General features: G+C 37.9%; 1 protein-coding gene across 1 annotated transcript in view; it reads right to left on the bottom strand.

The window, feature by feature from the left end:
- The window catches only part of CARF (calcium responsive transcription factor), an 83,132-nt gene that overhangs the window by 12,145 nt on the left and 56,330 nt on the right, over positions 1–14,657 (bottom strand). Inside the window, exons 18-19 of the mRNA XM_060302033.2 lie at positions 3,515–3,620; positions 2,265–2,404 (exon numbers count right to left, since the gene is read on the bottom strand). Coding sequence (XP_060158016.1) covers positions 3,603–3,620 — 18 coding nt within the window. The 3' untranslated portion in view covers positions 2,265–2,404; positions 3,515–3,602. The remainder of the gene's footprint in view (positions 1–2,264; positions 2,405–3,514; positions 3,621–14,657) is intronic.

Raw genomic sequence — 14,657 nt, forward strand, 5'->3', positions numbered from 1 at the left:
AGTTTACCTAGTTAATCATGATTCTAATTTTTGTAATGTTAAACAATTTGTAGAAATAATAACTATGGGCTTCCCTGGTGGCACAGTGGTTAAGAATCCACCTGCCAATGCAGGGGACATGGGTTTGAGCCCTGGCCCAGAAGATCTCACATGCCACAGAGCAACTAAGCCCGTGCGCCACAACTACTGAGCCTGTGCTCTAGAGCCTGCAAGCCACAACTACTGAGCCTATGTGCCACAACTACTGAAGCCAACGCACCTAGAGCCCATGCTCTGTCACAACAGAAGCCACTGCAATGAGAAGGCCGTGCACCGCAATGAGGAGTAGTCCCCACTCACTGCAACTAGAGAAAGCCCATGGGCAGCAACGAAGACCCAGCGCAGCCAAAACAAAATAATAAATAAATAAATAAATAAATAAAAGAAATATTAACTATAATGCTACCTCATCTGTCCCATCAAACCAATGCAAAAATACAGAAAGTTTAAATTATGAGATGTTCAATCTTCTTGTATAACCTAGAATACTGTGTTGGCAGTAATTTCACATATTAAAGTCAGGAAATAGATAAATGTTTTTCAGTCCTTCAAATCAGTACAATTAATTCACTCTAATTTGTCCAATGATTCAACTATTTATCAGGAATATTCTATTAAAATTTTCTATATAATATATAAACTTCATATTCATAAATAAAATTACAAAAAATCTTTAAATCGTGTTTCAAAGCCCTTCATCTTGGAACCAAGACCTCTTTTTTCTTTCCTTATAGTTTTAACCAGAAATATCTCTTAAAAGCAATTTTAAAGAAAAGAAACAAAAAGTTTCATTATTTTTCTTTCCATTTTATAAATTCTTCATTAGACATTCCTAGAGTGAGCACATAATGACAGAATAATTGTTTTCATCAACTAATCTTTAATGTTTCCCTACGGAGGGAAAAGGAAAAGAGGAACAGACAAAAAATGAGAGGGAGCCAGCTTTAGTCAAATACAAAATTATTATTGTAAAAGACTAATTATCTTTCTTTAATTAAGGAGAAGGGAAAACCAATTCAGGAAAATTATTTTGAATATGTGCATGGGGAGAGGGAGGGAGGGAGGGAGAGAAGGAGAGAGAGAGGGAGCAAGAGAAAGAGAGAGAGGGAGAGAGAGGAGAGAAAGAGAAAAGAGAGGGAAAGGGTCATTATAATTGATTTAAACATTAATTCAGATCCCTTGACAATCTGATTTGTATGATTAAAAAGCCAGTAGTTATTGATACTTAAAGTATAGAAATGAGAGGGAGGGGAGTTCTCATATTAAACAAAGTAATCTTTCTCTTTTCAATAAAGAAGACCATCTCCTCCTGAGCTGTTCTGAAGGGAAGAAGAAAAAGTCGAAGGTGAGACAGAAGAGAAGGAAATGGAGGAACACAGGATGAGGAAAGTAGAATAAAGGACATTACATTCAAATTGTGATTTGAAGGGATCTGGAAAAGATGGTTTTAATTTTTTCACATTTTCTCCTTGTCTTTGCCAAGGAATCTTTTAAGGAGGCAATTTCATAATCCCTTGAATATATTTTGGAAGTTTCCCCTTGCCTTAAAATGTAGACAGTTGTATGTTTGGGATATTTCTTCTTTTTTTGGTTCAAAGTGCCTCCCAAAAGGAACAATTTTGTTCATAACAAAAGTTCCCCAAAGTAACCACTGTAATTCCAAATATCATTAGAAAGTTAAGATGACACATTCTGATCCTAGTGTAAATACAGACAAGAGGCAGGAGTTCAGCCCAGAGTGGGTACAGAACTAAAGATAAACCTATGAGTCTAGCAACAGTAAGTCAAATCTTGTGCACCTTGTATCTTGGGGACCCTCCCCTACAAAGAGAACTAGACTTCCAATGGACAAAATAAAACAAGAGTAAGTAAAGTTCTGATAAGATTTAAATAAATGACCTTGAGACAGTTTTTCCAAAGGATGCCAGTCTGAAGAGAAACCTTCTGAACATACAAAACTTACTCCCATCTTCATCCCTATGAACTTCCTCTTATAGACGCACAATGAAGAAACGACGAGGACAAACAGTAGTATTGTTAGTAATAATGCAGATTTCTACCCAAAATAAGAGTTTTTCAAACTGATCAATCAATGGATTTTTTAAAAGAGTTTCTAATTCCTAGATATTACTCTCAAACTAAACAAACTAAACTTAGCATTTGCATTTGGAGTGTCTGATTAAAAAAAAATAAGAAATCAGAACTCAAACCCAATATGAACTTACCTCACCGTCGTCATTGGACAGACCCTGTGCAGGAGGCTTAAAGGGCCTCAGTAAAACACGCTGTTTCCAAGTTGACCAGATTTTGATGAGACCTCCAAGACAGTCAAATATTGGCTCCTTTAAAATACCTCCAAAATAACCTGTTGATAAAGCAAAACTGAGTTTTTTGCTTACTGCAGTAAGGGAGAATACTGTCTTGATAGACTTAGCAGTGTCTCACAGGGAAGTCAGAGGTACAATATTTATGAGTTTTGCGGATCTGGTTTAAGATGCATTTCAAAGCAGAGGATCTGAGCGGGATTAGACAAAGGTTTTACATAGTATTTTTTATTGGACAAAGGGAGGTGAGAGTTTAGAAGTATTTCACAGTCTTCTGCCTTTCTAGACTAATCTGCTAGTCCCTACACAACCTGAATTGTTCACCCACCTGGAAATTCTTTGATTTAAAATGGTTTTTCTTTTTTTTACAATTGATAGTATCAATACTTATCACACCACTTTACAATTCATTGATTGCATTAACTGTCTGCCACTACACTGTGAGTCCCTGTAGGACTAAGATTAGGTTTTGTTAATCTTTCTTACAGCCAGCAGGTAACACAGTGTCTGGTTCTCAATAAATACTCAGTCACTGTTGCCCAGGAGTGGAGAAAAACACACAAACATGCTGAGGTTATTATGAACATAACCTCAGATGAATCCTTAATCAAGTAGGGCTATTAATAATATTCTTGCCTAGTCTAATTACTCTCCTACTAGCTTTTCTCAACTCCCTAACACACTTCCCCCCCACACCAATCTCCACACTCCCCTAAGGCCCTTGCTTCTTTTTTCACTGAGAAAACTGAATTAATCAGAAGATAATTTCCAGATTCTCACTTGTACCCACCTACTAGCATCTTTACCATTGTAGTCTGTCTTGCCATCCATCCATGTAAGAGGTACCCATGCTTCTTCAGGCAGAGCAAGCACGCCCCATTCTTGCAGTTCTCTCTTACTGCACTACTCTTCATGTATCTGCATGACTAACTCTCCTACTCTCTAATTTGCTTACATATACCTTCTTAATGAGGCCACTCAGATTGCCCTATTTAAAACGGAAATTCTCTCCACACTGAATCCTATATTTCCCTTTCTCTGTTCCATTTTCGTTCCGTATTATTTATCAACCTAACATATAAGTACTTCATACACATATAATAATACATATAAGTACATACAATATACTTAATATGTTTATATATACTTACTTATTATGTTTATTAGTTATTGTCTATCGCCCCCTACTGGAAAGTAAGCTCCAAAAGGCAGGAAACGTGTTTTGCTGAACGTCCATCTTTAAGATTTTAGAGGGTTCTTACAGAACAGAAATGTAAAAAACACAAGAGTTTCTAAAAGCAATTACAAATGCAATAGTCACAGCCAGAAAATTGTTATACAATTTTACTATGGTAACCAGTAAATTATCTTACCACCTGCATTTGATCACCATATATATTTTCAGAAATCTGTGAAGCTTAATTTTTTTCATCCAGATTTTAGGAAAGCTTTTTGATTCAACAGGCTACTTTAATATATCATTTAAATAAGACTTTTAAACACACGCTAAGCAAAATGTAAAATTCTCAGCCTGGCCCTGTAGAATTATTACCATTTAACCTGTCTTATCTTTTTAATCTTTTCCCAGCTTCTTTCCTTCCCTGGATCCTAAAGTTCTCACCAAAATGAACTTACTAGCACCCCCAAATGTGCATACTTGCTCCTTGAATTTTATATATCTGCAGTTTAATCTCATGTCCATATCCTGTCATGAAAGATTCAACCTAAAGATCCTACCATGAAAAGATCACTTGCTTTTCTGGACTGTGTAGCAAAAGTAACGTGGAGTAGTATTGGTCAGACTTTGTTAATAATATGAGCTTTATCACTTAATAGTTTATGTAACAACCTCAGGCAAGTTACAGAATTTCTGAATTTCAGCTCTCGCATTTGTGGGAGACACCATTAGTGGCCTAAATGATATTCAATGAATTCTTTCTCTCTTATTAAAACACAATCTTGGGGCTTCCCTGGTGGCGCAGTGGTTGAGAGTCCGCCTGCCGATGCAGGGGACACGGGTTCGTGCCCCGGTCCGGGAAGATCCCACATGCCGCAGAGCGGCTGGGCCTGTGAGCCACGGCCGCTGAGGCTGCACGTCCGGAGCCTGTGCTCCGCAACGGGAGAGGCCACAACACTGAGAGGCCCGCGTACCACAAAAAAAACAAAAAAAACAAAAAAAACACAATCTTTCTTGGGGTGGTAATGTACCCTTTAAAAAGAGCTGCAGTAAAAGAAAAATAAAATAAAAAATAAAAAGAGATACATTTCCTAGCATCCTTGTAACTAGGGTGATTATACAACACTTCTAAACAGTAAGTTAAAAGTAGAAGTTACTGTTGGATCTTCTGAGAAAGACCTTTGGCTTACTCATCTAGCTCAGACCTTTTGCCTATTCTATTCTTCCTGCCTGGTCTCTGATCAATGCTGGAGGTGGAGCAACCACCTCTGGCCAGTCTGGAAGACTGCCTTTGGACTTAGTTTCACAGAAAAAAAGAAAAACTCTTTATTTGGTTAAGCCAACATAATCATGTCTCTATTGTGACCAGTCAAAGGTGCTCCCTAACAGGACTTCCCTGGTGGTGCAGTGGTTAAGAATCTGCCTGCCAGTGCAAGGGACACGGATTCGATCCCTGGTCCAGGGAGATCCCACATGCCGCGGAGCAACTAAGCCCGTGCACCACAACTACTAAGCCTGCACTCTACAGCCCACGAGCCACAACTACTGAGCCCGCGTGCCGCAACTACTGAAGCCCACGCATCTAGAGCCCATGCTCCACAACAAGAGAAGCCACTGCAATGAGAAGCCCACGCATTGCAACGAAGAGTAGCCCCCGCTCACTGGAACCAGAGAAAGCCCACACGCAGCAATGAAGACCCAACATAGCCAAAAATTCATTAATTAAACAAACAAAAAAGATGCTCCCTAACAGATACACCATCTTGAAAGTTAAGGATAATGCTTATGTTTCAGGATTTTAAAGCTCATTATTAATAAAATTAATTATAAAAATTAACATATATTCAGAAGCACGTATCAGATTGTCTTTAAGATCTTAACATGGGTTAACTCACTAAATCCTCATAACAATTCAGTTAGGTAGCTACTACTACTATACCCTCAGATTAAAAAAATGAAAAACTGGGCTTCCCTGGTGGCACAGTGGTTGAGAGTCCGCCTGCCGATGCAGGGGGCGCGGGTTCGTGCCCTGGTCCGGGAAGATCCCACACGCCGTGGAGCGGCTAGGCCCGTGAGCCATGGCTGCTGAGCCTGCGCGTCCGGAGATTGTGCTCCTCAATGGGAGAGGCCACAACATTGAGAGACCCATGTACCGAAAAAAAAAAAAAGAAAAACTGAAAGTCTAGTAATCTGTCCAGCTAATAAAGAGGAAGTAGGATTCAAATCCTAGTGTATGCTCCTAACCACAAGTCCAAGCTATAATAAAAAAAAAACCACTTACTTTATGCCAGGCAAAATGCCAAGTGCTTTAACCAAAAAATATAAAGCACTAAGTCCAATGTCCAGTGCTCATTAAAATGTCAGTTCTGTTCCTTGTAAGTAATGTCTTCTTCCTCAGAATTCTTATATAATTTTATCTATATTCCTATTATCAATTTTACCATTTTCTATATTGTATAAAGTTAAATATCTCATGTAATAGACATTTAGTTCCTTTGAGGCAAACTTTTAAGTCATTCATTTTGGTATCCTAGATGGCACCTAACTCTGTCAGTGATGGTACACACAAGGTTGAGAGTCATTATGACTGGAGGAGCCATGACAGTGGGGACTGGAAACTATACCATCAAAGGTGTTGCTACACAAACAGGCTGTTCTTGGGAATTACTTTAGACCAATAATATACCCTAAGTCCCACAATAACATACATGTTTGTCTCACCCAATTTGTGATACCCTTTTCTGTCTCATAACCTATCCTTGCACTTCTCTTACATTCTCCTACTTCATCTTCCAACTTTACTGCTCCTGCAGAAACCCAAATGTGACATTATGTTGGAACTGCCTAGAGAACTTCCACATCTACTCAAAATGGAAAAAAAGTAACCAGATTTACCCTCCTGCTTGAAACAACTACAAAACTGGGTAACTTCCCTGGTGGTGCAGTGGTTAGGAATCCGCCTGCCAATGCAGGGGACACGGGTTCGAGCCCTGGTCCAGGAATATCCCACATGCTGCGACACAACTAAGCCCGTGTGCCACACAACTACTGAGCCTACACTCTAGAGCCCGCGAGCCACATCTACTGAGCCTGCATGCCACAACTACTGAAGCCTGCACGCCTACAGCCCATGCTCCGCAACAAGAGAAGCAACCACAATGAGAAGCCCCCGCACCACAACAGGAGTAGCCCCCACTCACCACAACTAGAGAAATCCTCCGTGCAACAAAGACCCAAAACAGCAAAAATTAAAAATAAATAAATATATTAATTAAAAATAAAACTGGATAAAATATATGAAACAATGATTCTCAAAACATTGGACATCGTGCAACAGAGGACAGAGATCCCTGAGAGATGGAAAACAAATGAGTTGAAGCTTATGTTACCCCAGATTACCACCTGAAGAGAGTTTTCAGGCTGCAGCACCTGGAAATGTAACGTAGGCCGAGCCTCTCTGGGTAGAGGAGATGGAATCTGATATTAAGGAAGACCAAAGCAGCCAGAGTTTGTAGGATCAAGTACTGGAGAAGAGAGAGCTACACAGATTTGTGAAAATGACTATACTACCCAAAGCAATCTACAAATTCAATACAATCCCTATCAAACTACCAATGGCATTTTTCACAGAACTAGAACAAAAAATTTCATGTTTGTATGGAAACACAAAAGACCCTGAATAGCCAAAGCAATCATGAGAAAGAAAAACTAAGCTAGAGGAATCAGATTCCCTGACTTCAGACTATACTACAAAGTTACAGCAATCAAGACAGTATGGTACTGGCACAAAAACAGAAATATAGATCAATGGAACTGGATAGAAAGCCCAGAGATAGGGCTTCCCTGGTGGCGCAGTGGTTCAGAGTCCACCTGCCGATGCAGGGCACAAGGGTTCGTGCCCCAGTCTGGGAGGATCCCACATGCCATGGAGCGACTGGGCCCGTGAGCCATGGCCGCTGAGCCTGCGTGTCCGGAGCCTGTGCTCCGCAACAGGAGAGGCCACAACAGTGAGAGGCCCGCGTACCGCAAAAAAAAAAAAAGTTACCAGGAATGCAAAGAAGCAGGAAAATATATAAAAATAATGAGAAGAAAAATCAGTCAATTGAAACTGCTTCAAAAAAAAAAAAAAGAATTAGTTTACAAAGATATTAAAATAGTTCTGTAGCTTCATTCCATATATTAACCTAGAGGAAAGATGCAAAATATCAAATAGAGACATGGAAGATACAAAAAATTCCCATGTTAAATTTTTAAATATGAAAAATAGAGAGATCTCTGGACAAGATGGTGGAGTAGAAGGACCTGAGCTCACCCCCTCTCACGAAAACACCAAAATCACAACTAACTGCTGAAGAACCATTAACAAAAAAGGACTGGAACCTACCAAAAAACCCTTCTACTTCCAAAGACAAAGAAGAAGCCACAATAAGACTTCCTTAGGCTCTAGTGCTGGGACACCTCAGGCCAAACAACCAAGAGGGTGGGACACAGCCCCACCCATTAGCAGACAGGCTACTTAAAGTCTTCCTGAGTCCATAGCTGCCTCTAAACACACCCCTTGACACAGCCCTGCCCACTAGAGGGACAAGACTCAGCTCCACCCACCAGTGGGCAGGCACCAGTACCTCCCACCAAGAAGCCTGCACAAGCCTCTTGGACCAGCCTCACCCACCAAGGGGCAGATACCAGAAGCAAGAGGAACTACAATCCTGCAGCCTGTGGGAATGCAAACACAGAAAATTAGACAAAATGAGAGCACAGGAGGATGTTTCAGATGAAGGAACAAAATAAAACCCCAGAAGAGTAACTAAGTAAAAATAGGCCATCTACCTGAAAAAGAATTCAGAGTAATGATAATAAAGATGATCCAAGATCTCGGAAAAAGAACAGAGGCACAGACCAAGAGGATACAAGAAATGTTTAACAAAGAGCTAAAAGATTTAAAGAACAAAGTTGAACAAATAAAATAACTGAAATGAAAAATACACTAGAAGGACTCAACAGCAGAATAAATGAGGCAGAAAAATGGATAAGTGAGCTGGAAGACAGAATGGTGGAATTCACTGCCACAGAACAGAATAAAGAAAAAAGAATAAAAAGAAATGAGGACAGTTTAAGAGACCTCTGGGACAATGCTAAGCAAACCTACATTCCCATTATAGGGGTCCCAGAACGATGAGAGAGAAAGAATGAGCCTGAGAAAATATTTGAGGAGATAATAGCTGAAAACTACCCTAACATGGGAAAGGAATAGTCACCCAAGTCCAGGAAGCACAGAGAGTCCCATATAGGATACAACCAAGGAGGAACACACCAAGACACACAGTAACCAAATTGACAAAAATTAAAGGCAAAGAGAAAATACTAAAAGCAACAGGGAAAAGCAACAAATACCAGGGAATCCCCATAAGGTTATTAGCTGATTTTTCAGCAGAAACTTTGCAGCCCAGAGGGGAGTGGCACAATATTAAAGTGCTGAAACGGAGAAACCTACAACCAAGAATACTCTTGCCAGCAAGGCTCTCATTCAGATTTGATGGAGAAATCAAACCCTTTACAAACAAGCAAAAGCTAAGAGAATTCAGCACCACCAAACCAGCTTTATAACAAATGCTAACGGAACTTCTCTGGGTGGAAAAGGCCACAACTAGAAACAAAAAAATTATGAATGGGAAAGCTCACCAGTAAAGGCAAACATACAGTAAAGGTAGGAGATCATCCACACACAAATATGATATCAAAACAAGCAATCGTGAAAACAGGGGAGTACAAATGCAGGATATTGGAAATGCATTTGAAATTAAGAGACCAGCAACTTAAAACAATCTTGTGTGTGTGTGTGTGTGTGTGTGTGTGTGTGTGTATATATATGTTACATATTGATTTGCTATATCAAAACCTCATGGTAACTGCAAACCAAAAATCTACAATGGATATACACACGAAAAAGAAGAGATATACAAACACAACACTAAATATAGTCATCAAATCACAACAGAAGAGAATAAAAGAGGAAAGGAAGAAAAAGACCTACAAAAACAAATCCTAAGCAATTAACAAAATGGCAACAAGAACATATATATTGGTAATTACCTTAAATGTAAATGGATTCGGTGCTCTAATCAAAAGACACACACTGGATGAATGGCTACAAAAACAAAACCCATATATACGCTGTCTACAAGAGACACACTTCAGATCTAAAGACACATACAGACTGAAAATGAGGGGACGGAAAAATGTATTCCACGCAAATGGAAATCAAAAGAAAGCTGAAGTAGCAATACTCATATCAGACAAAATAGACTTTAAAATAAAGACTGTTACAAGAGACAAAGAAGGACACTACATAATGATCAAGAGATCAATCCAAGAAAAAGATGTAACAATTGTAAATATATATGCTCCCAACATAGGAGCACCTCAATATATAAGGCAATGCTAACATCCTGAAAAGGAGATATCAACAGTAACATAATAATAGTGAGGGACTTAAAAACCCCACTTAACATCAATGGACAGATCATCCAGACTGAAAATCAACAAGGAAACACAGGTCATAAATAACACATTAGATCTGATGGACTTAATTGATATATATAGAGCATTCCATCTGAAAGCAGCAAAATACACATTCTTTTCAAGTGCATATGGAACATTCTACAGGATAGTTCACAGGCTGGGCCATAAAGCAAGCCTCAATAAATTTAAGGAAATTAAAATCATATCAAGCATCTTTTCCACTACAATACTATGACATTAGACATCAACTATAAGAAAAGAAATGTAAAAAACCACAAACACAGTATGCTATTAAACAACCAAAAGATACTGAAGAAATCAAAGAGGAAATCAAAAAATACCTAGAGACAAATGAAGGTGAAAACATGATGTTCTAAAACTTATGGGATGCAGCAAAAGCATTTCTAAGAGAGAAAATTTCTGGCAATACAATCTTACCTCAGGAAATAAGAAAAATCCCAAATAAACAACCTAACCTTACACCTCAAACAATTAGAGAAAGAAGAACAAACAAAACCCAAAGTTATCAAAAGGAAAGAAATCATAAAGACCAGAGTATAGGGGCTTCCCTGGTGGCTCAATGGTGAAAAGCTGAAAGCGTTTCCTCCAAGATCAGGAATAAGACAAGGATATCCACTCTCGCCACTTTTATTCAACATAGTTTTGGAAGTCCTAGCCATGGCAATCAGAGAAGACAAAGAAATAAAAAGGAATCCAAATTGGAAAAGAAGAAGTAAAACTGTCACGGTTGCAGGTGACATGATACTATACATAGAAAATCCTAAGGATGCCACCAGAAAACTAGTAGAGCTCATCGATGAATTCGGTAGAGTTGCAGGATACAAAATAAATACACAGAAATCTCTTGCATTTCTATACACTAACAATGAAAGATCAGAAAGAGAAATTAAGGAAGCAATCCCATTTCCATCACATCAAAAAGAATAAAATACCTAGGGATGAACCTACCTAAGGAGGCAAAAGACCTGTACTCCAAAAACTATGAGACGCTGATGAAAGAAATTGAAGATGACACAAACAGATGGAAAGATATAGCATGTTCTTGGCTTAAAAGAATCAGTATTGTTAAAATGACTATACTACACAAAGTAATATACAGATTCAATGCAATTTTTATCAAACTACCAAAGGCATTTTTTGCAGAGAATGAATGTCTTAAAATTTGTATGGAAACACAAAAGACCCCAAACAGCCAAAGCAATCTTGAGAAAGAAAAACAGAGCTAGAGGAATCAGGTTCCCTGACTTCAGACTATACTATAAATCTACAGTAATCAAAACAGTATGGTACTGGCACAAAAACAGACTTAGAGATCAATGGAACAGGATAGAAAGCCCAGAAATAAACCTACGCACATATGGTCAATTAATCTACAACAAAGGAGGCAAGAATATACAATAGAGAAAAGACAGTCTCTTCAATAATTGATGCTGAGAAAACTGGACAGCTACATGTAAAAGAATGAAATTAGAACATTCTCTAACACCATAAAATCAATTCAAAATGGACTAAAGATGTAAATGTAAGACTGGATACTATAAAACTCTTAGAGGAAAACACTGGCAGAACATCCTTTGACATAAATTGCAGCAATATCTTTTTGGACTCATCTCCTAGAGTAATGAAAATAAAACAGAAACTAATAAATGTCACCTAGTTAAACTTAAAAGCTTTTGCACAACAAAGGAAATCATAAACAAAACAAAAAGACAACAAAAAGAATGGGAGAAAATAGTTGCAAACAATGCAACTGACAAGGGATTAATCTCCAAAATATACAAACAGCTCATGCAGCTCAATACCAAAAAAACATAACAACCCAATCAAAAAATTGGCATAAGGGGGCTTCCCTGGTGGCACAGTGGTTGAGAGTCCGCCTGCCGATGCAGGGGACACGGGTTCGTGCCCCGGCCCGGGAAGATCCCACATGCTGCGGAGCGGCTGGGCCCATGAGCCATGGCCGCTGAGCATGCGCATCTGGAGCCTGTGCTCTGCAACGGGAGAGGCCACAACAGTGAGAGGCCCGCATACCACAAAAAAAAAAAAAAAAGGGCAGAAGGTCTAAATAGACATTTCTCCATAAAAGACATACAGATGGCCAAGAGGCACATGAAAAGATGCTCAACATCACTAATTATTAGAAAAATGCAAATCAAAACTACAAGGAGAGGTGTGAGTACATCCTCACACCAGTCAGAATGGCCATCATCAAAAAGTCTATAAACAAAAAATGCTGGAGAGGGTGTGGAGAAAAAGGAACCCTCCTACACTGTTGGTGGGAATGTAAATCAGTACAGACACTATGGAGAACAGTATGGAGGTTCCTTAAGAAACTAAAAATAGAGCTACCATATGATCCAGCAATCCCACTCCTGGGCATATATCTGGAGAAAACCATAATTCAAAAAGATACACGCACCCCAATGTTCTTTGCAGCACTATTTACAATAGCTAAGGCATGAATGTAACCTAAATGTCCATCTACAGATAAATGGATAAAGAAGATGTGGTATATATATACAATGGAACATTACTCAGCCATAAAAAAAGAATGAAATAATGTCATTTGCAGCAACATGGATGGATCTAGAGATTATCATACTAAGTGAAGTAAGTCACACAGAGAATCTAAAAAATGAATTTAAATTGAATCTAAAAAAATGATAGAAATGAACTTATTTACAAAACAGAAACAAACTCACAGACTTAGAAAACAAACTTATGGTTACCAAAGGGGAAAGGTGGGGGGGGGGGATAAATTAGGAAGTTGAGATTAACATATACACACTACAATATATAAAATAATCAACAAGAACCTATTGTATAGCACTCAATTAGCACTCAATACTCTGTAACAACCTATATAGGAAACAGAATCTTTGAAAGAACAGATATATGTATAACTAAATCACTTTGCTATACACCTGAAACTAATACAACATTGTAAATCAATCATACTCTAATATAAAATAAAAATTTTAAAAAAAGCAAACTACAATGTCTTTGTTGAGAAATACACTGGGTCATTAATTACCAAGTTTTACTAAAAATCAGCCAATAACTCAATTAATAATTTGGCATTAAACAGATTAGACATTTCAGAAGATCAGTGAATTTGAAGACAGAGCAAAATGAAATATACAACATGAACACAGAAAAAAAGAATGAAAAAAATTAAAATGAGATATGGGATAACATCAAGCAGACATATATATATGTATATATATATATTTGGAATATACATATTTTTGGAATCCAATATATATATATTTGGAATCCCTGATAGAGTATAATGAAGGAAGACAAAGTTTTTTAAGGAAAAAAATGGTTGAATAATTTTCCAATTTGATTAAAACTATAGATCCAAGAAGATCAAGAAACCTAAATACAAGAAATGTAGGGGCTTTCCTGGTGACGCAGTGGTTGAGAATCTGCTTGCTAATGCAGGGGACACGGGTTCGAGCCCCGGTCTGGGAGGATTCCCACATGCCACAGAGCAACTAGGCCCGTGAGCCACAACTACTGAGCCTGCGCGTCTGGAGCCTGTGCTCCGCAACAAGAGAGGCCGCGATAGTGAGAGGCCCACGCACCACGATGAAGAGTGGCCCCCACTTGCCACAACTAGAGAAAGCCCTTGCACAGAAACAAAGACCCAACACAGCAAAAATAAATAAATTAATAAACTTCTACCCCCAACATCTTAAAAAAAAAAAAGAAATGTAAAGGAAACTACATCAAGGAATATCAGAATGAAGTTGCTGAAAAACAGTGATAAAAAGAAAATATTAAAATCAGCCAAAGAAAAGAAAGACATATATTAAAGAACAAAGATTAAAATGATAGCAGATTTCTCATTGGAAACACAGTGGAGCAGCAATTGTAAAATAAAGGGAAAAACTATTAACTTGGAATTCTTTATCCAGGGAAAATATCATTCAAAAATGAAGGCAAAATAAAGACTTTTTCAGACTGATAAGTCTGAAAAATTCATAAGCAACAGATCTACCAGAAAAAAATGTTAAAGGAAGTTCCATTTAAAGGAATGTTAAAGGAAGTAAAAGGAAAAATGACTCCAGATGGAAACATGGATCTACACAAGGGAATGAAAAACAATGAAAATAATAATTATGTGGGTAATATAAAGATTTTTAATTATTTAAATCTCTTTATAAGATAACTGATTATTTAAGGTGTAAATGATAACAGTATACTGTGGGGTTGATAAGGTATATGGAAATAAATGTATGACAACAATAGCACAAAGGTGAGAAGGGAAAAAATGGAAGTATACTATTTTAAGAGTCTTACACTTATGTGAAATGGTGGAATAGTACTTGAAGTTACACGGTGATAGTTTAAGATGTACAGTATAAGCACTAAAGCAATCATTCAAATAATGAGAGTTACTGCTAATAAGTCAATAAAAGAGGTAAAACTGAATCATAAAAAGTTCAATTGCACAAAAAGAAGGCATAAAAAAAAGAAAAAAGGAACAAAGTATAGATGGGACAAATAGAAAACAAATAGCAAGATGGAAGACTTAAACCCAACCATATCAATAACAACATTAAATG

The sequence above is a fragment of the Globicephala melas genome, chromosome 7 (assembly GCF_963455315.2).
Source record: "Globicephala melas chromosome 7, mGloMel1.2, whole genome shotgun sequence".
Taxonomy (NCBI): Eukaryota; Metazoa; Chordata; class Mammalia; order Artiodactyla; family Delphinidae; genus Globicephala; species Globicephala melas.